This window comes from Apis cerana, linkage group LG4 (genome assembly GCF_029169275.1).
Source record: "Apis cerana isolate GH-2021 linkage group LG4, AcerK_1.0, whole genome shotgun sequence".
Taxonomy (NCBI): Eukaryota; Metazoa; Arthropoda; class Insecta; order Hymenoptera; family Apidae; genus Apis; species Apis cerana.
In genome coordinates, this window is record NC_083855.1 from 10,306,453 (window position 1) to 10,329,991 (window position 23,539).

Here is a 23,539-nt window from a genome sequence, read left to right on the forward strand (position 1 = left end):
TCATTACGCAGTTAATTTCCCTCGACCTCGGATGCTTGATTGGCGCGTCACGGGTGTGTAAACCGTGTGAACCACGTTTTTTTTTTTAGATCCTTAGATTTACGAGGAAGAAGGAAGAACAGAGTGTTGTTTATCGAGATAATCGGAAACCGAAACGAGGAAGAGGTACGTATCACACAATTTTGCTTGTTTCACAGATTAAATGGAATATTAGATCGTGAAAATCTGAGAAGGTGAAAATTCGAATCGAACTTTTGAACTTTTCCATCTGGTTAAAATATAGAAATTGATACGGATTCTTATCTTTTTCCGTTTTTTTTCAATAATAATTCGCATATTTCGAATCGTTTATATAATTTTATTCCACGATATTTGTAAATACATAGTTACACTATTCTAATGATGCAGTAAACTGCTCAAACTCGTATTAAATTACATATGTATTAGGTTACATATGAAATTACAGTACATCTTGTAATACTACGTATTATCGTGTCTAATGGAAACTGAGTGCATAGTAGGTACAGATATATAGAAATAAATATTTGTATTTATTCTATAAATTCTGAAATAGTTTATAATTTGTATTATAAGCAGAGGTGCAATTGATCGATCGAAATGATTGAATTTCAAGGAAAGAACTTTTCTTTTCGTGCAATCTATCAAATGACCTACCAATAATTCACGTCCGTTCCGATGGATAAAAAGTAAATATCTCGAGGATAAATATATCTTCGACTGAAAGATTCGACCAAAAACTCGAGAAGCATGTTCGATGAAATGGAGGAAATCGAATATCGCACCAGTCATCTTGCGTGCAAACGATCGTCGTACCATATCCGTAACGGTCGTTGCATCGTAAATGCGAAGAATCGGGCCGGCAAAGAGGTTTTCCTTTAATTCCTTTATTCCGGCGGCGGGCACGGGTCCAAAATAAAGCGGCAACAAGGTCGAGTTGACTCGAGGGGGAAAAATTCCAACTGCAAAATGGCTGTATCCCCCCCGTCAGAAGGTAATGTTCGATGTAGGTGGAGTAGGTGGAACTGTAGGGGAAACGGAAGGTGGGGCCGTTTGCGGTTTGCAGGTGCGCTTTCGCGAAAGGATCGCGTATGGATCGACTCTTTTCACTGTGGTTATAAAGAGCGGCTACGTCGATCGAAAGAGGAGGCGGTGAGAAGAAGGGGAGGAGAAAGAGAGAGAGAGAGAGAAGTGGAATGGAGCGAACTTGGTGGTCTCTTCGACCAGATGAAGAAAGACGCGCAAAGAGGAGGGGAGGGAAAAGGGAAAAAAGAAAGAAATTGGAACGAAAGATAAGGTAAGTGGTTGGGGAGGGATAAAGGTGGAAAACGTAGTGGAAACGTGGGGAAGAGAGTAAAAATGGGGAGGAGTGGGAGGGAGAAGGTTGGAAAAAAGTCGAGGAAAGCGAGAGAAGCGTGGTAAGAGGTGGGATTGTAGGTGGAGGCGGAACTGAAGGCTCCGCCTATGCTTTCCATCCTCCACCTGCCTGCCACCAGTTGACCTCCTCTACTTACGCGCCAATTCACGTGCCATTCTACCTTTCCACCGTACTTCACCACCTCCGGCCACTCGTAATTTCGTTCGCCTTTCTTCGTGGTCGGCCTCGTTTAAACTCCTCTTCCAGTACCCGGCGAGGCCCCGATATCGTTCGACCTTACCGCATGCCCCCTTTCGCCTTGCTCGCTCGATGTTTTCGCTTGGTCGCGACTTTATTGCTCCCAGCCCGTCCCACGCACGTTCCAATAATTAATTGGACGCGTTAAGTGTCGCGGGTCAATCGGCGAGTTTAAAAGAAGTCAAGTGCTTGTCGTGATCGTTCTATGCGAACGAAATGGGTAGAAATTGGTGGATCGTAACGGGAAGTTTTACGAGATATCGAAGAGAAACTTTGAAACTGACCTTTGCTACTACTCAAGTAACGAATTATATCGTACCTTTCGAGATGTAGTTGTTTTCGAAAAAAATTATATGCAATATTGTTCAAGGGGCGTTTTAAATTCACCTTTATTACTCCGCTTTTTTTTTCTTGTTTTTTTAGATTTACTACCAATTTTCTTTTATTCACCATTATATTCCAATAGATAGTAAAATTTTAAATAGCGATTACTCGTGGCGGCATGCTTCTTCCGCATTAAATTTGCGAAAACTTTTTATACGATGATAAATAATCTACCGACTATAGAGGGAACGAGGAGAGAATCGTTCCGTGCATAAAATATTCCAAATAAAAGACCTTCGAAAGAGAATAAATATAAAACAAAAAAATAATTCCTTCGCTCGATATCCATGATGTTACCGACTTCGAACTTAAATCGTTTTAATCTCCTCAATTAAGCAAACCAATTTAAGTACCTTTACATCGACGATAATAACTTTCCGATAAAAGTGAGGAAATATAAAAATGCGAAATACACGAATATAATAGTCGAATAGAAAAATATGGAGACACGGCGAGCGTTAGGAGAAAAAGAGAAGAAAAAAAGAGGAAGAAACGTGGCAAAGGAGGAAAAATAAAAGAAAGAGGGACGCGTTGGCGTCTGGCGAGCGTGTGGCGGGCGGCGAAGGGTGGTGTGGCGTCGGAGGCGTCGGCTCCACCACGAGGGAAGGGCGTGTTTCTGGGAGGAAAAGCGAAACGGGTGGCCGTACGACGGCGCAAGTCAAGCACCTGTTTTCGACGCCTGCGAACTCGAGCGTAAGGGACCGTATGAAACCGGTTGCGACCGCCTACCATCCTATCGAAACGGACAGAATCCGCACCTCTGAAGACCTCTACCACCTATCCACCTATCCACCTACCCGTTTTACCCACCTACGACCTCCGACAACTTCGCCAGGGGAACGTATCCCGGACCGGTCGGTGAAAGGGGGAGAAAGACGTTCGACACGGCTTTTTTCCCCTTTTCCTCTCCCCCTTCTCCGCTCAAGCGAGGGAGAGGGGGGCGACAGAGTGTCTCGTTTGATGATCTCTTCCCTTCTTCTATCTTAGCTTGCTGGAATAGATAAAGGGGGAGTCGAATCGTCTCTTTTCCCAGCGAAAACAGCATCCTTCGATTCGCTACTCCACCTTTTTATCTGCCCCTATTTCCGCTCTTATCCGTGTCAACGAGTCAACGAGTCTCCCCTCCCCTGCTAGTAGTAGTCACTCCACGATTTTATAATTGTCACACGCTTGTATCGGTGTGTAAATTAATCGTATAATATCTCTCTCTTTTATGTATTTAGGAAATATAAAGAAGGGAAAGAGGGAGAGTGGATCTTTTTGATTATTATTGTCTTCCTAGTTTTGTGATGTTGTTATTTTATTTGCTATCTAATTTATGCTCGCGACAAAGAGTCGTAATTTTGATTGACAATTTCATTTATTCGTAATCTTGTCGTAAGGTTGTGTTGTTACAATTTGAATAAATCAAAAGTTGCCCGATACTCTTGGACTACTCGTTAAAAATTGCGTGCATCAGGAAATAAAAATTGTTCTTACGTTATTTTTTTTTTCTAAGAGGCAAATATCAATGATGATAAGCTGTGCTATGTAAAATGCAATCGGTTGTACGCGTCTTGGGCGATAAAAATTGTCTGTATCGTCATTAATGGTTATACAGGTGTACGATACGTCTAACGATGACAAGTTGCGAATCGTGTTCCTCTTGAATGCAAATTTATTCAACGAGAATAAGCTAAATCGTTCAAGCGTTATGTTCGTTTCACGCCTGCCAGTAACGTTGACAATGTTCTCACGTCGATATTGAAACGACCGCACACGTTCGCTAAAAATATTTTCCACTTCTATCGTTTATCAATATTTATTCTGAAATTTCTTTCAGATTGATCAAAAATCTTAAAATGATTTAAAATGATATTAAAACTACTTAAATACTTACCTTTCCATGATAAATTTTACTTCAACGTGTATTAAAAAATATATATATATATATATTTATTAAATTTTCGAGAATTAGAAGGTTCATTTACTTGATGGATTTAAACTACATCTATAGAATTCTGTAGGATTTAACAGATTATTTATTGTAGAGCGAAAAATAAAACAAAAATAAGTACATTTTGGAGTGTAAAGTAAAGCCGAGTCGTTTAATAAACGTATTATTTATTTCATTCTTATATAATTTATAATCATTGATTGAATAACATTGGACAAATCTTTTTTTTTATCCGATATAATTACATTAAAATAATATAACACAGTGGAGAGATTGTTGATGGATCATCTACAGAACGCATTCTAATGGAAGAAGTAGATATCTTATTCTAAAAATATAAGGCACAATCAATATTTTTTTTAATTATTTTTTTTTTTTTTTATTTTTCAATGTTGTCGTCGAGGCGTCCGCATTCATTTCCGGTTTTTTTTTGTATTATCACTTAATTATATATCAGACGCATAATACCTGTATTGTTTCAGGACGAGAGAAAAAGCTACATATGTACACGTAACATTGTAGCGACGTGAGAAAACTATCAAAAGAGAGAAAAAGAAAGAGAGAAAGAGAGAGAGAGAGAGAGAGAGAGAGAGAGAGAGAGAGAGAGAGAGACAGACAGAGAGAGAGAAAAAATATACGAAACACATTTTCCTATTTCAAACATTATCATCCCTAGATCAACATTTTTATTACTCTATTCGTTCAAGTAGATAAATACTTCAATTCTAAAAATGGAACAATCGATATAAGAGAGAGTCTGGCCATGGTATAAAGCAAAACTATCGTAGAGTTTCGTTGGAATCATAACGTTTCAGTTTGTTTCCTCGATCGAAAGGCACACGCCATCATCTATACTTCGACCTTGTACGGTGATCCAGGGATATGCTCGTCGCCCCATTTTACAATAACGATGTATTCTCCCCTTTCGCGAACCAAATAGTTGACGTTGTAATTGTTGCGTCCCGTGTGCTTCATGGACACCTCGTCGCATGGTCCTTTAGGCCCGTACACGCCAACGTAGAGAATGTTATTGCCTGTAAAAGGAACGAAACGTTTCGTACACATTTCATACGTGATTTGAAATATTAATAAATTCAAATATATAAAAAAAAAATTAATGAATCACCAGCATCGCTAGCGTTCACAGTGAAAACATTCTGTTTGCCCAAGTACGCCTTCTTCAGACCCATTCCTTTGCTCGTTACTTTACTAGCATCCGATTTGAACAGTGGCAAAACTGGTCCTACTTGTTTCGCCTTCGAAATCTTTTGAACGGTTTCGACCACGATCGAACTTGTTTCTTGAGCACCCCTTTCCGCTAGATCCGCACCTACGATACAATTATTCTCAATTTTATCAAGATTGTACATGATGATCGTATATGGCATTCTTTAAATAAATCAATTTGCATTTTTAATATATCGCAAGAAGTCTGTGATCGTACTTTCGTTCGAATTTTTGATTGGGATGGAATATAAATTTCGATTGTTCGAAATAAATGTCAAAATTTATACTAACCGGTGCAAGGAACCTTGAACGGTGACCCGACAATGTGGTATCCATCGTATTTGATGCTTATGTAATAATCGCCAGGTACCAAGGGCGTGTACCTAACTTTGTAACCCTCCTCGACTTCCGTGCAGTCCATCGCGACTTTGCTAGGTCCGTCCACGGTCACGCAGAGCGCACCACTTCCGGCGTTGCAGGTGTCGATAATAAAGTCTGTCTTTTGTCCGGTTTTTATCTCTTTCAAACCGTTACCGTATGCGTGCAACGCGGCCGGATCTGCTTCCACTTTCCCGACCTTGATGCGGAATGGACTGCCCTGCATATGGACGCCGTTGAATTTTACGTGGATATTGTGAATCCCATTTTCCCTCGGCATAAATCGGACCGAGTAAGTGTCAGAGTCGATCCCTTGAATGAAGCAATCGTCTTCGATACCGCTTGGAGACACTATCTATGTAGAAAAATATAATAGTTCAATATAATAAATATACGCGAAAAGTCAATCTAGGGGACACTAGGAATCGCTACAGTTCCCTATAGATTTTTCTAGAATCTAGTATTCTAGATACACGCGAAATATTCAAGATCAAGATCAAAAATATAGTTCACTATAGTAAATATACGAAAAGTTAATCTAGAGGACACTAGGAATCGCTAGAGTTCCCTATAGATTTTTCTAGAATCTAGTATTCTAGATACACGCGAAATATTCAAGGTTACGATAGGATTGAAAATATTTTGAGTTATCCTAGTGAAATTAAATAGAAAATTTGTTTTCAAAAAATTATTTTTGAAACTAATTAAGAGCGACGATGAGTTATTTAATTGTATGAATGAAACACGTAGGAGCGAGACGCGAGTGGCTGTAGGCGCATGCGGCGAAAACCTACGCAATATGATGTTGACTACGTTGTTTCACAAGAGGAAGTTATTTAGAGCGCACAATTTTCGCAAGGACATTGTCGCCTAAAATGTTTGTGCAGATTTCTAAGAAAAACGAAGGTTGTTTGATGATTTTAGTTATTTGGCTAAAATTTTATTCGATATTTCGTGTTTACGTTTCGATCCGGAACTATCAAAAGTTCCATACTAAAAGTAAATAAATTCGTAGCTGTATTTAATTTCGATCAAACGTGATCACACACACACATATATATATATAATACAATTTCAATAATAAATTATAAGCGCAAACATAAACGCGTGTAAGGGTAGGCAAATTTCTAATATCATCTATTATTACAAAAATAATAATATTATTAATCTATATTTATAAACGATAAAACGTTTTTCATTATATATTCTCGTTTCATAAAAATGATTGATACCTTCGCGTCGAGTTCACCCTTGGCACCATTTTTGCGAACGAGGAAAGTGGCTGGCTTGTCCGGTTGCACGCCGGATTCCGGAAATTGCGCCACTTCGAGCTTATGAGCGTCGCCCATCGCCGGTGACACGTAAACCTTGTGTGGGGAATCGGGTATATGTTGATCGTTGAACTTTATTCCTACCCTGTATTCGCCTGAAAATTTAAGAGGACAAGTTATTCCAATATCCATATTTATATCACGTTTCGTATCTTTTTCATATTTATTCTCCTATCTTCTTCTTCTTTTTATTTAACGTAACTAATTCGACATTGATCGTTCCATCGAATCATCCTTCTTTCCCCCTCCCCCCTATATACAATAGACTGACCATCGTCCTCGGAATTATCGCACTCATTTCCAGAAACGAGTATTCGCGTGGTGGCGGTAAAGGTGTCCATCCTTTATATCCACTGATACGAATAAAAGAAAAATTGGAGAGAATATTTATATATATTTTATTCTGTTTGTTCGTATATAGAAAAAAGATTTGCGATTATTTATAGAGTAATTAGAAAATTGGAGGGGAGGGAGGAAGAGGAAGAAAGAGGAAGGAAATGAGAGAGGCGAGAGAAAAGTTGAAAGTGCGGGAGGGAGAAGAAGCGAATAGAAGATGGGAAGGAGGAAGAGAACGGAGGAGGGGTGTAACAAAGCAAGAAACGCGAAGAAAGAGGATAAAACGAGGAAAGTGGAGAGAACTGAGGCGCAGCTAAATCCGCGAACTACTATTTTCCTCAGCCTGATTCTAACTTCTGATCTCGATTCGTCCACGCTTTCTCTCTTTCGGTATCTCCGTCTTCCTCTCTTCCTCCGTCTCTTTCCCTCATTTGATGCACACCACCCAAATATAACGGCCCACGGCTAATTCACGTCCAGCCTTAGCCACTAAAATATGAATCCACCTTAGACGCAAATATAGACCAGAAGGTATTTCTGGATCGGCCAAGAACAGCCGATGAAGAGGCTGGTGAGAGGCCCTTGTCCACCGCTCCTTCGGAACGGTTGGTATGCTCCATTTTTATCGGCGTTCATTCATTCCGTTAATACGTAATCCAAAAATTTTCCAAATCTCTCGGAAATTTCTGCTTTTTGAACAGTTTTATTTTATTTTATTTTATTTTTTTTTTAATGACGCAAAGAGGGAAATGAAAAAGAAATTGGACCGGATCCCGATGAAAAAAATTGTAAAAAAGATCTAATCGAAGAAAAAAATTAATCGAAGGAGTAAATTTCTTTAATTGTTTTTTCTATTCTTTGATAATAAAGTGGTTAAAAAAGAAAAAAATCGAATCTACGAGAACGTAAATTTGCGTTATTTAAAATTTTTCTTCTTTATTTTTTCCCTCTTTCCTCTTATTCGTTATATACGATACGTAACGAAACGCTAAGAGAGGATAATATTAACTGCAATGATTTTAACTAAGCTCCTAATGACATGTAAACAGGAGTTTACAAACATTGCAACAATTTAATTAACATCGATGTTTGCATGATTCACTTGAAAATGATTTAGTAGTCTAAATGGGCAATACAACTTTCAAGGTGACTAACCGACTAAAATATGAATTATCGACGTTGGCAAACATCCACGACTTAAATGAGTTAAACGGTAGACTGTTTTACGAACACTTATGTTGCAATTAGCGAACTATGAATTTTCACTATCTATTACTTAGTAACAACAAACTGCTCGTAACAATATTCCTGGGAGTATTGTTTCTGCGCTATTCAACTAATTCTTTGTTGCTCGCGCATATAATTGACTTACTTTGAAAAAAAATGAAAAATGCCACACGAAGGTGTGATACTATACCACGTTTTAAAAATTATAAGTATTCGAATTTCTTTAAACCGAATAGGTAAATTTTGACTCAAGATCATTATTTATAAATAATCTCGTCCTTTTTCGCTCGTTATTTAAAAATTCGAACAAATTAATTACAACGAACAAGCAATATCGAAAAGCGGTCGAAGCATTTTAAATAAACCTATCACTAAATTAACACTAAATTTAAACTAATTAATTTTTCACCCCATCCAGTTCCGATCGTGCAAAAGGGAACAATGCAATGGTAAAATAATTTATAAAATACTTTTCTTCATTTTTAACGTCGATAGATAATATATTCAGAGAAAAGAAGAAAAAGAAGGAGGCCACGTCTGCTATCTGCCCTCGAACGAAGCGCGACTAAAGCGAAAAAGAGACACTCACCAGGTTCGGAAACGACGTAGCTAACGTAACAGCTGCCGTCTTTTCGATCCTTGAAGTCGATCTGAGCTTTGCTGGGTCCCTCGACGGACACGGCCAGAGTACCAGCGCCGGCCTCCCTCGTCCATATATTGAACTCGCACGGTTCTCCCTGCTCGCCCCTTTCCAACCCAGGGCCGCCCGCGTGCACCCTGTGCGCTCCCCCATCCCTCAAAGGGCCGACGGTGAATTGGAACGGCGACCCAGGTATGTGCATCTCCTTGTATCGAACCGAGACGGTGTGCACCCCGAGCTCCTTGGGCACGAAGGCGACGGCGTACAGGCCGTCCTCCACCTCCTTGATCTCCGCGTCCTCGGTCACGCCTCCCGGCGAGGTGACCGTGGCGGCGAGGTCGAAGGACGTGATGCCGGGCATCTTGAAGGTGAGCTTGCACTGGCTTCCCACTTCCGTGATCGGCACAGCCTCCCTCTGCCTTTGGATCTTCTCCCTCTGGCGGTTGCTGCCCTCCCCGGTCACCTTGACGGTGAACGGGGAACCCTCCACGTGGTGGTCGGCGAATTTCAGATTGATGATGTAGTATCCGGGCTCGGTTGGCTTGTAAGAGATGTTCAACGTGCCGTCCTCGTTGTCCTTGCACTGGATCTCCGCCTTGCTGGGCCCCTCGACCGACAACGAGAGGCCGCCGAAACCCGCGTTCCTCGTGTCAATGGAGAAGAAGTTCTCCACGTGGGTTTTCCCCTCCACCAAACCGGCCCCGGACACCTTCACCTTCTTCGCGTCCCCGACCTCCCTGTCCTTCACGTCGATCTTGAACGGCGAGTTCTGGATGTGCTTGCCCAGCTTCTTCACAGCGACCGTGTGAGAGCCGGCCTCGCGGGGGGTGAACGAGACGCACATGTTCCCGTTCGGCATCATCTTGAGGAAGCAGGGCTCCTCGAGGCCGCTCGGGGCCGTGATCGAAGCGTTCAACGATCTTATGTCGGAGTCCGTCACTTTGCCCGGTAACTGGACCTCGCTCGACGAACCAACCGAGATTTGATTTCTCTTGCGGCCCTCGCCTGAAAAACATCATCGCGGATTCATACTTTTATCTTTCTTCCCTTCCTTGCTTTTCTCTTGTATTGGAAACTCGATTTCTTTTTTGATTTCTTCGCCTAGAAAAGATTACTAAAATATTTCTTTGTTCCAGGTATACGATATTATCCGCAATAGACTGGTTCCATATTTATTTATATGGGATAGGTGTTTACTTGTCGAGAGCAAAGAAAAGATCACGATAGATATTTTGTGATACAATATGATTTTTTTTCCTTCTATTGGAAATTCGATTTCTTTTTTGATTTCCTCGTCTAAAAAAAATTATTTCTTTGTTTTAAATAGTATTATTCAGTAAGCTGATTCGATATTTATTTATATGGGAAAGGTGTTCTTGTTCACTTGTCGAGAGCAAAGAAAAGATCACGATAGATATTTTGTGATACAATGTGATTTCTTTTTTGATTTCCTCGTCTAAAAAAAATTATTTCTTTGTTTTAAATAGTATTATTCAGTAAGCTGATTCGATATTTATTTATATGAGATAGGTATTCTCGTTTACTTGTCGAGAGCGAAGAAAAGATCACGATAGATATTTTGTGATACAATGTGATTTCTTTTTTGATTTCCTCAAAAAGATTTTTAAACTATTTCACAATATTATCCGTAATAAACTGGTTCGATATTTATTTGGGGATAGATAGGTGTTCTCATTTATCGTTTCGTTCATTTAAGTGCAAAAATCACGAGATAGATATTTTGTGATACACTGTGATTTCTTTTTTCTTTTACTGATTTCTTTTTTTATTTTCTCGCCTAAAAAAGACTGTTTCTTTGTTGATTCGATATTTATTTGGGGATAAGTAGATATTCATCGCTTGTCGAAGGAAAGAGCAAGAAACAAGAGCGAGCGAATAACTTAACGAACGATACTGTATTCTTTGCGATGTTTTAAGATTCTTTTCATCGGGAATTTAATTTCTTTTTATCCTACAAGATCATCAAAAGATCGTGAGATAGATATTTTGTGATTTCTTCGCCTAGAAAAGATTACTAAATTATTTCCTTGCTCCAAATACATTTTATTATCTCGCTGGTACGATATTTATTTGGGGATAGGTAGGTGTTCTCGCTCATCGCTTCGTTCATCGAGCAATACTGTACTCTGCGATGCTTAAGCTGACTTTTGACGGATTCTTTTTAAAATTTGATTTGCTTTTTTATCCTAGAAAAGATCACGAGACAGATATTTCGTATCTTTTTCTTTTATTTGTAAATTTTTCAGACGTGATCGCGATCGTGAAGAAAAATGATCGCGTACCTGTGATTTTGGCAACGTAAGGGCTGCCCCGAATGTGTTTGTCGCCAAATTTCACACCGATTTTGTATTCCCCAGGGGCGGTTGGTAGATAGGAGACCGAGATTGTTCCATCCTTGTTGTCGTGGCACGAGATCTCAGCTTTGCTGGGTCCTTCCACCGACAACGAAAGCCCACCGGCTCCAGCGTCTTTCGTGGAGATGTTGAAGTTTCCCGGCTCCCCGCATACGCCGTATATTAAACCTGGCCCGTACGCAGTCACGTATCCGCTCGCCAACGAGTCCACGTGGAATTTGAACGGTGAGCCTAATGATCGATAAAAAGAAAGCATATTATCAGAAAAATCAGAAACTACATAATAGTTAGTCAGATATTCGCGAATAGAAGAAACAAAATTTAATTTATTGGTTCTACGACACATTTTATTACACCGATTATATTCGAACAAACCTTGAACATGTTCGCCATTGAATTTGACCGAAAGTTCGTGCTGCCCTTCTTCCCTGGGATCGTATCTAATGGACACTGTGCCATCGTGATTGTCCTCGATCACTGGTTTATCCATGTTCCCGCTCGGCATTTTTACTTCGGCTAGAAGATACAGGGGAAAAATATTGGGTATAATAATTAAATATTCGTATTTGGGTATTTTCAGAATTTTAGATTCTCTAAGTTAATCGTTACGATCATTAAGAGGATAAAATAGTTAAATTGCATGTTTCGCGAAATTACGAGGGTTTACGAGGTGAAACGATAAGGAAACACATGATTTCCTGAGCATCGAAACCTTTTTTCGTTTGCACGTAGAAAAGGCTCTGAAATATTAACGGAGAGAAATCGAGCCCCGGCGGCGTCCCTTCGTTTTCCGGATCAATCCTGGATCGGTAACAGATCGGTCCACGTTCAGCGTAATCGTATTGACTGCATATAACGCTCTTCAATCCGTATCTGTAGAAGGTCGACACCTCCTGCCACGTGGTTTCGACCTCCTCTTCCTCCCAAACCATATCGGTCCACTCACTGATACGAATAACATTATACGATCGGTGACGATACGACGAATCGACTGTCGAACGCGTATAATTTTGAATGGGTGGATAATTAGATCGCGGACGTTTTATTACATCTATCCAATGTGAAAGATTGTGTGTGATATGTAAACAAAACGAAAAAAAAGAAAAAAGAAACGGTGTGATTTGATTAGATTTGGGGAAAAAAAAGAAATTGAATCTATAAACGTCCGCGATCTTGATGATCTCTCTATGAGATTTTTAACACACGTTTTCCACGATGGAAAAGATAAAATTAGTAAACAGATTAATTCGATTTTTTTTTCTTTTATCGAAATTTATCCAAAGGAATGATTTAAGGATACATTGATTTGATAATTGTTATTTTTTTAAAGAAATAATATGGGGTTTAGAGAACAGTATCGAAGGAAGAAATAATTTGTTAATCAACTACACCGATTTAAGCGATTAATAATTAGTTCGTGATACATATTATTATCAGAAAATTTTATTTTTTTAACGAAAAAAAATAGATGGCCGAAAATTATATCTCCAGTATTGCTGATCGTATAATGATATAAAGAAACATGCATACGAATCGATCAAAAATCCACTTTATCCACGTTTCTCTTTCCCTTTATTTACATCTTCCGTCCGTTTCCACTTTTCAATTTAACGTTAAAAAAAAATCACATAATAAAGTGAGAAAAAGAATTGTGAAGAGAATTGTACACCCAAAAAAACACGAATGCACCCTCGCTATCGTACATCAAATATACCGAGATATAAAATTCGCATCCTAAACACTTTCGTTAAAAGAAAAGAGGGACGACTCTCGGTGTTTGAAAAATAGAGAGAAAAAAAAAAAAAAGAAGAATAACACTGATACAATCCTCCATCGAAACGTATCGATCGAATTCCTCGAGGGAGGTGGAGAAACGAAATCGTATCTCTGGGGCGTGTGTAGAAGAAAAATATAATGATGCAAAAGTGTTTTCGTTTTTTTTTTTTTTAACGGCGGAGATAGTCACGTTCTAAATCGTGGGAGGAGAAAGACCGACCGAACGGGTTACACCGGTAAGAAAATCCCTCCTCGATTCCTCCTCTCTTCCTTGACAAATTATCTCTTTTAATTTAATCTCTCGGAATGTCCAGGAATTTTGAACGCGAGAAAAAAACTTATTGTATCCCCCGATATCGGTTCCAGCCGTGAATCGACACGCCAAGTTTAATCGACTTCTCGAGGGCACATCTCTGGCGCGACTGACGATGAAGCCGGGCATCGCTACCGAGTAAACGATGCCAGAGCCCCGGGGAGACCTTCTTTTTTTCCAGAACAACCTACCAACGGACTTTGTATCGCACGGTGGTCGCCTCGTGTCTAATAAATCTCTTCTATCTCTGTCATACGCGCGTGCACGGATCGAATTTTGGGTCGCGCGATCGCGCGAAGGAGGATACAGGTAACGAGAAAGGACCGATTCGTGCATGGAACACGAGAGTATGGAACGAATTGTTATCTTATTTTTTGTCTAATTTCTTTTTTTTTTTTCTCTAATTTTTCGACAGTAGAATCGCGTGCGCGATGGATCTGGATAACGTTTACGGAAGCACATTTTGGTAAGTAGATGAAAGCTTCGAACTTTTTTCGAAAAAAATTCCAATTGGAATTTTGCGTATTGCGAATCGGTTCGATAGGGAAACGAAACTTAAGTTGTTTCTTTTCGAAGAAGTAATTATCGATATACTGATCGTGACTTGACGATTGGAGTTGTGTGGAATACGTTAATCGTGTTATTTTCACGGGAAATAATTTTTACAACTTTTATAACTTTTTCGGATCGGCAATGTACAATGTAAATGGTTTGTAACATGAGAAATGTGATTGGTTTTTGGCAGTATGAACGTTAATAAATTCAAAGTTAATGAGACGTAGAGAATCTGGGAATAAATCCGTATTTTTAGATTGGGCCAACATTTACACGTTTCCAATCCAATAAATCCGTATCGTTGTTAAAGGCATACTACCCCCATCGCGCTTTCACGGTTATATTCAAATTATAAGACATATTACGTGAAATATACTAAGCTGATCACCCAGCACTCCAAATTGGAAAAAATCCATTTCTCGTAAAACTTAACCCCCCTTGAACCCCGATATATTCATATCCCAAACTCGTTCCACCAACCTTCTAACCTTCGTTATCCGATTATCCTTATCTCCATTTAACCAAGCCAAGTTAAATCAAAATCGGCTACGAGGGATTAATATTATTATATTCGTAGGGTTCAACAGGTTGCTCGTATTTCCCTCCTTACAACATATATGTATATACGTATATATATTATCGTTACTTTGATAGATGAACGCATACACTTGGTTATCCGATACACTTACGTCGGTTCACCACAATTTAAACACAAGTTAGACACGTCTATTGACCGACCGTCCATTTTAATAATTTCGAAACGACTCGATCGAATTTAATTCACCCTGCTGCATCGTAAATTACATAATTGGCCGTACATAACGAATAAAGGAAAGAATTCTCATCGAGACAGATCGAGGGGAGAGGTATTTGGCGCATCCTAGACACTGGCCGCCTCTTCTCTACCTCGCGCAGGAAGTAGTCCCGAGCGAAGGGGATATATATATGTCGTGTAATACGTTTAAACGCGTGCCAAGGGTAACACGAGAAATCGGGACTCTTGATTAATTGGAAACAAGCGTGATACGATGAATTTACGCGACGGTCGCGTTATTCATTGCGCGTCTAAATTGGTTAAAATCGTTCCTCTCAAGATATCGATGAACGCGCGCACCAAGAGAATTAATTGGCGGACTTAATACGCTCCCGATTAACAATGTCAACACCTCGATCTAGCATATGTACCTCGCGCAACTATGTTACGAGAGGTACATTTTATTTACCGGCACCATATTTTATTACCCCGATGGTGCGCCTCGCCTCGAGTTAAATTTCCAACGGATTAATTTCTTAAGTCGAAACGAGAATCTTGATATCGAGATAATTAAATTTCTCTCATTTATATTTAACTTTCCCCCCGATATTATTTTTATCGCCTTCGCTATTTTGAAAAGCCGAGTTTCTCGTTGGCCAACTAGATAAAACTTGATGTTGATATATAATTAAATTCGAAACACGTTTCTTTTTTTTTTTTTTATACTTTATGTTATTTCTATTCTTCGATTCCTTTTCTTGATTCATTTGTCTCGTGTTCGTAGCTTTCGTGCAGATGTTGTTTTGATAATCGGCAAGGCGAAGATCAAAGATAATGGAGAGAAGCAACCTCCGAAGATTTCCACCGTTCTAGTTAGTAATTTTGAAACTCGGGCTTCGATTTTTGGGCCAGTGACGAATCCGCACATCCGGAGCCACTTAATCATCCAGTATTAATATCACCGCCTCGCTTCCGACACAGCCGTCGACATACCTTTCTCTCTCCCTCTCGCTTTCATTTTTCTCTCTTCTCCCCTCGATATATTTCTATCCGTTCATCTTTCCGTCCAACTATACTTTTTCGTGAAAAAGCACGCGAATATAGAGACGTAGAACGAACAGTTGCTAGGATTGAAGCTAAGCTAAGTAAAATATGGCATATCTAGTTGCCACGAGGCAAGATGAATAATGCTAACACTTGTCGCTTTATCATTTTGTTTAACATTCGTTGAAGAAGAATATTGCAAATCCGTGGACAAATTGTAAACGGAGTGTGTGAAAAAAAAATATAACATTTCTAATTTAATTTTTAGTTACGCAACTCATAAAATGAATTATAATCGAGCAACAAAAGTCCATTTGTCGTTTCACGACTTAATTAGAATTCTATCTGGCGTTATCGTTGCGAGACCGTTTCAATAAAAAGTGAAAAATTCATTTACAAACGTTATTTCGAATCTCTTTTTACACGATAAATATTATTCTATCCTCTTTCCTCTCCTATTATCATCAACTGGTTCTCCTTTCCGTGAAAAATAATTTGAAAAACATAATAATAATGTGGAAATCTGGTGTTTGGAATTCGCTATACCTTGCCAAGAAACCTAAATTATTTACTATCAAACTCGTACAAATCGCACGATTATTTAAAGACACTTATTGTTTCAAAAAATTGGATGAAAATTATTCTTGAACATTTTCCAATGATGGCTCAACTTAAGGATTTAACGAGAAACAATAGACTCGTTGGAAAGATTCGGACTCGTTTACATGAACACTTACACGTTACGGTTCCCTCCAGCAACGGCAAAAGGATGTTGTTCAACCGGACCACGTCGAAATTCTTCTTCGATACGGTCGAACTTTCTTGGATAGTGGAAGAGTGTTGCTCTACTATGCGTTGCTCCTGCTTCTGCCTAGTCCTCTTCGCTCTCTGGGTTTTATGCGTGCTATGCTCTCGATATTCCTCTGAGGCCTGGAACATTGTTTCAAAAAACAAATTATAATATCCACGTCGCATATAGCTCGTCCGTGGAAAAGAAGGCGAGGTCAGTTTACTTCGGATATATCCGTGTTTTCCCTCCTGTTTGCGCATCTCTGAAGTTTATTTTTCGCTTAGACAGATTTTCGGAAAATTCAATCTATCGGCTCGATCGCGGGACCAAGAACAAATTCAAACGATTCGAAATTTTCAAGATTATGGAGAATATAAATCTTTCGATGTTTTTCAAATTCTAAATTCCCTTTTTTAAGTCTGTCAACTCTCTGACAACTTTATTTTTCTCTAAAACTTTGGGAGGAGGAATAATCATAGTATAAAGGATTCGTATTCGAATAACGTGCAACTCTCCTCTTCCTATATAAGAGAATTTGAAAAAGTAACGAGTGAATTAAATAAGGAGATCATTCCGATATCTTTGTGAAATAATGGAAATAATAGAAAAATTAATCCTCAAAAAACACTTTGCAACTCCTCTTGTGTCTCACCCATTTACGTGCTTGCTTTTTCGAAAAAATTGAATATGAACGTTGGTTAATACGATTGAGGCACGCGTTGACATAAATGATAAAATTACATAGGAATTTCTGAAATCAAGCGATAATACGCGTTACAGTTCATTACGATAGAATCTATGTATTTTGAGACTGGTAGCAAGCCAAAGCAGAGACTAGGTGTAAAGAATTTATTATGTAATCAAGACAAGATTATTGCAAAATATATGTCATGTGAAAAATTCGTTACAAGATCTCTTGTAAACACACCTGCTAAATCGCTTTTCCACCTGTTTTGTCGTTGAATCCCGTATATTTTTAATTTATAATATCTTATTGATCGGTAAAAAGCAACGATTTCTCAAAGGATATTTCGATATTGATTCATTTTATCCGTATGTTTTCGCTATATACGAAAATAAAAAAATATTCCATTGATCTTGAAGAAGCTTAAATTTAAATAAAAATAATCGGATTACATATTCTTTCTTTCGATCCTTCTTCGATCGTTCTTTCGTTGTCATTATTTTCTCGATTCAAGATTTCGATATCAAGATTGACACAATTATTAAAAAAAGTAAACGTAAAATAAATAATTAATTTTGCGAATTTGAATCGAATAATAAAAAGTGAAATTTTTGCGATACTCGTAAGTAGCACCGAATTCATAAGCAGATCTGAACACTGATTCGAAATGACATAAATAAAATATATGTACACGTGTACGTATAGCTATATATATTAAACAACGGTATCAAAAACAACGTTCCAAAAAGCCAGATAATCTCAAATAATCTTGGTATCTCGTTTCGATTTCAATTGACATTTTCCCACGTATGTTTTAAAAGATATTTGAAATCAGGACACTCGACACTATGGTTAGTTAACCGTGTTAATTTCTAATTATTAATATTCCGTACAAAATTTCTCTTTCTCTTCTTTTTCCCCCTTTATATATTCACAGTGGATCATCTCGATGATAGGTGCGTACCTTGATATGCGCGTTAAAGAGATAATATAGTACAGCAGGAACCAGTCTGGACGGTGGTCGTCACGGAACTCGTGCTAACTGACGGTAATTTCGGGCACAATGCTGTGTATTCGATGTTACCATAATAGCCGGCTAGCCCCCACTCAACCACGTTATAAAAAGATAATAGATATTAATTGCACAATACTAGACAAGACAATACACCATAATGGAGAAAATTTTTGGAATACTCTTCCTTCTTTTCCATTGTTATTCCATCCCAACTCGTAACTTTCAATTCACTTCTCTTCAACGGTATCATCGTGCGATCGATGTAACGATTATCCATTATTTGTTATAATAATCCAAAAACATATTTGTGTCAAATTAAGATAAAATTTTTACTTACATCGATTAATAAAGCGATGACAAGTAATTCCAATGTAGTTTCAGAAAATGAAATGTTGCTTAATTCCAGTAATAATCAAGTAGCTGGAACAATTTGTCCAAGAAATCTCTTGTAATTTTGTAATTGAATTTGAAGATTTATCTATTATTTTCGATATAATGTTACACAGCATTACCTAATACAAAGAGGAAAAAAGTACAAGAGACACGTTCAAGTTGGAATAATATCAAGAATATCACTGTGGAATTTTGTGAATTTCTCTTCTCGAAATGATTATTACGATTAGTCTTCTTGAAATTTACAGAAATTTCCTTTTAATACGAGGAGAGACTTTTCTCGTGTTCGAACGTGATAACTTAGAAAACAGACCGACAAACGGAGACGGAATTTTAATCTGAACCATCACTTGTATTAATTCAATATCCCTCTATCTATTCCAAACGTTTCTGTTTATAAATTTGGGAAAGCCTGACTTGTACTCAAAATAGTTTAAGAGACCGCCATCGTACCAGATGCGTATTGAATTTCAAACTAGATCACTAAGAGATTCACATAAAATTCTTCCTATGCTCCCTCTGTAGAAATATCATAATCTTGCATATAAATTATTATTACGATTCGATTAATCGTAATTTCCTGTCGCTCATCCTTGTGCCATTCCGCTCTGAGAATACTTTATTTACACCTATATCCGATATTCTGTTCCTCCATTTTTATCCTCACTTCAATCAATAGATACATTGAATCAATGAAATATTGAATAAATTAATTTTGTCGAATATTTATTTTTAATTTATTAAGTTTGAAAAATTTATGCTTTTAGAAGAATGCAAGTACGTTATATTTGATATCTTTGAAGTTTGAGGAACTTTTACATCTTGGAAAAAAAAATTAAGACAGTACATCAAAAATCATTTGAAAAATTTTCATATTTAAGTTCTTTTAAATTCTTAAAAGATTTTTTTTTAAACATTTTCATTGAAAACTTTCGTGCTTTTTTTATATCTTGCGACTTACGACTTTTTACTAAATTTACTAAATAATCTATAAGAAATTATAGTGAAAAATATATGTAGTAATTAATGCTTTCCTGAATTATATCCGATTTTTCACGAAATTTATTTTTTGGCACATTCTTTATATCGAATTGACGACGACGATTTAAATACAAAAACATATAAATGTCACCAATATAAATGTTTGGACGTTTGTCAGAACGTGCTGCTAAGGTAAATTCGTTAATTATCTCGAAATACGTATAAAAAGTGAAAGAGCAATTGTTTTCGTTTCAAACTACGTAATATATCAATGCCCTCTCGTAAATGTGTTTCAATCATTTTGCTTTTATCGTCCAATTACATAGAGCCACATTCCTGAATGTATTTTAATAAATAAAAATGTAAGAAAAAAAAAATAAAAAGAGAAAATAAGAATTACAAACGAGATGTTTTTTGGAACGTATTTGAGGCATATAGAGCAGAAGTTGATAGAGTGGTATCATCGTACCAATGCAGAAGTGCACTACTTCGAATGGAGGCCAGATTTAGATTAGTTTACAAATAAAATTTGTATAAATCCAGTGCAGTTTCTTGCGAAGAATACTTCGACTTCTCGAAAGATTTTAAATACGAATTCAAATCGTCCAATATTTTTAAAAAATCGAATCAAAACAACGTCTAATATAAACTTATATTATATATTTCATCACGAATATCGAATAGATTGTTCAAACGTGATAAACGTGATAGTTTCAAAATATTAAATCGCTCGATAAATATTCGATTGAACTTGTTTTTTTTTCTTTCTCTCTTTTTCTACGTGTCAATGGATACTTACTTAAATTTTCTTCGTTAAACTTGATACTTGAAACTGTTGGCGTGATTCTGTTGCAAAATAGACAGTGCTTAAATAAAGCACTTGGACGGAACGTTAGAAACTTCACATAAGATGAAAGATACGAGTAATGTCAAAATGACAGACACTATTCCAATGAACCGTCGAAGTGAACTGTTTCACTGGAGACTAAACTAAAGGCGACAATATATCCTGCAGTATATCTTGTCTCTATAGTTAGATATCTGCCGCCCCACCCTTCACCAAGAAACGTTATAGCTGTTTTATATAAAAAAAAAAGAAAAAATTAATCAAGCTGCACTTTTTTTTCTCCCAATCAACTATGTTCACCGTGTTACTTTCTCGTATGCGTGAAAAACAAATGTACAATTTTTATCCCTTTAAAAAAGTTAAGACGATGACAATAATTCTTTAACATACAAATTTTATTCCCGAGATATACCTCGCACTTATCGTTCTATCGTGTTCGTATATTTTCCGATAATCGTTTCGAATCGTTTCAAAGCTTCACCACTTTCACTGATTCCAGATTCGACCGAAGAAACGATAAAATTAAATTATATATCAGTTACAAAGTAAATTTCAAAACATTCTAAAGATAAAACGCGCAAACATAATCCGTTTTCTATTCTAACCACGCGAGATAAAACCTCGTGAGATAGTTTTTAAATCCGTTCGAGATCTTCGAGAAAGAAGAAGAAAAAGAATCTGTAGAAATTGATAGAAATAAAGTAAATAAGAAATGGTGACTTACTGTGAACGTATAAAATCCTTCCGGTACCGGTTGACCACCAAATTTAATATTGAGAGTGTAGTCACCGGCATCCGCCACAGTGTAATAAATGTTCACTGTGCCATCCCCGTTGTCCTCGATGTCGATATCCACTACCTCGCTAGAAGACAAGAGATCGCGATATTAAAATTGATAGCAAAAAAAATCGATGAAAAATCAATCGCCCATGTTCTCACCCCCTGCTCGAGTATCTCTGTTTCTTCCAAATGTTGAAACAATTTAACAGGATTTTGAAATAACATTTAACAAATTTCTTATTTATTCCCTTCTATATTTCTTCTTCTCACGCTATTTCACTGAACATTTCACTGAAATATCTTGGGCCTTCTCTTATTTTAAAAATTTCACCGTGACCTCGATATTTATTTTTGAAACGTAAATTTATCGATGTTGAGTCTTTTGATACGATTTCTTAACTATGCCTCTGGATCCGTTGGTATGTAAGCTATATTTATAGAAATCGCAGAACTGTTCCATCTGACGCCTCGTAAAACGACAATAATAAAATGATCTTTCATGGATTTTGTTTTATATTGCACTATTCCTATTATTAAATCTCTATGCATAGAAAACATATGTACTTTTTTATAATATAATTTAAAATATCAAATAAGATTTCATAGTGTTTTCTTAAAATATGTGTTTGTACAATCAATTATCATATTTTATAACACCATGAATAAAAATTAAATCCGTATACTTATAATTACGAACAATAAATATAATAATAGCAGATTGTTCGAATTGTAATGTCCGATTTTTCAAAAAAAAAAATGGAAATATCAGTTTACATCATAAATTTGATTGATTTTTCCTATTCTTATTCATTCGTGGCTGACTATTAGAGATACAATCTTCTGACATCTTAAGCACGAATACAAAGGTATTCTAGGTATACTCGTAAATAAAATATTTAAAATTGTATTAAAATTAATATTAAACGATTTTAAAACATTAAATTGTTTAAAAAACAATTTAAACAATTTAATATAAAAAAATTCACAAAAAAATGTAAAACATTCATTTATAAGGGACTCAAAATCCTTTATACATTAATACATTAATTTGAATACACGATCATAATATTATACTCAATAATTTATATATATGTATATATACATGTAAAATTCATTAAATTTCTACTTTAACGTAATAATTTTCAACAAGTAATAAAATAATTTTCATAGAATATATCGATTATAAGATTTCCACACAATATCTTCTTACAACTCTTCTCTTGAATAAGACGCGTCAAGATATGTTATGTCTATCATTTTAAATGACACTTGGTCTTTTCTACATTGTGCCAAAATGCTAATTTAGTTAGAATAAACGTATCAATATCTCAAATGCAATAGATCGTGTGAAAGTTTTATGACTTAACTTATACCTTCGTTAATCTCGTGTTAGTTAAATGTATGTTATGTTATGAAAGTAAAAATATTTATTAATAATACACAGATAATATAATATATATATATATTAATTATTAGACTGTGAATAATTCATATAAATCAATATTTTTCATATATTCTGCAATTTTATATAATATTTTGTAGTAAACACAAGATAAACATATTTATTTCTTGAAATTCTCTTAAGTCTATTAAAATTAATAAAAACTCTGAACCGCTATAAAGATAATAAAATTTCGAATAACGAGTAATCGTTAGAAACCTTATCTTTTAAAATGGTAAAATCGTTTATTCCAATACGATTTCCGATTCTCGAGTTTTTACTCATTTATCTAATTCAATCGTATTAAAATTAAGGAAACTTTGAATCGCTGTAACTCCGAAGATAATGATTTTCGATCGATAAATAAAAGCTCATTAGAAGCAGGGAAGCTTCCTCTTTAAAACGCTTTTTGATTTATCTCGATGTGACTTCTAGTTCCTAAGATATTATCGTGTAATGAAAAAGATAATTTTTAATTGTTCAAACTTGATTCAATCCTATTAAAAAATTAGAAAAACTTTGAACCGCTCTAACTCCGAAAATAATGACTTAAAATCAACGAATAAAAACTCGTTAGAAACATAGAACATTCCCCTTTGAAACGTTTTTTGATTTATCTCGATACGACTTTCAATTCTCGAGATACAGTCGCGTAAAGAAAAAGATAATTTTTTAATTGTTCGATATCTCCATCTTTA

At 36.6% G+C, this 23,539-nt stretch overlaps 1 protein-coding gene across 13 annotated transcripts in view; it reads right to left on the minus strand.

Moving 5' to 3' along the window:
* Positions 1-4,103: 4,103 nt before the first annotated feature.
* Positions 4,104-23,539, minus strand: part of LOC107996106 (filamin-A) — a 36,612-nt gene continuing 17,176 nt past the window's right edge. For 8 of the 13 annotated variants that reach the window (XM_062074059.1, XM_062074056.1, XM_062074058.1 and 5 more), the window contains 9 exons: positions 21,345-21,483; positions 16,647-16,839; positions 11,843-11,983; positions 11,396-11,698; positions 9,042-10,097; positions 6,791-6,984; positions 5,472-5,913; positions 5,080-5,283; positions 4,104-4,987 (listed from right to left, as the gene is read on the minus strand). In XM_062074059.1, coding sequence (XP_061930043.1) covers positions 4,803-4,987; positions 5,080-5,283; positions 5,472-5,913; positions 6,791-6,984; positions 9,042-10,097; positions 11,396-11,698; positions 11,843-11,983; positions 16,647-16,839; positions 21,345-21,483 — 2,857 coding nt within the window. In that variant the 3' untranslated portion in view covers positions 4,104-4,802. The other 5 variants (XM_062074061.1, XM_062074066.1, XM_062074065.1 and 2 more) reach the window with 5 other exon arrangements.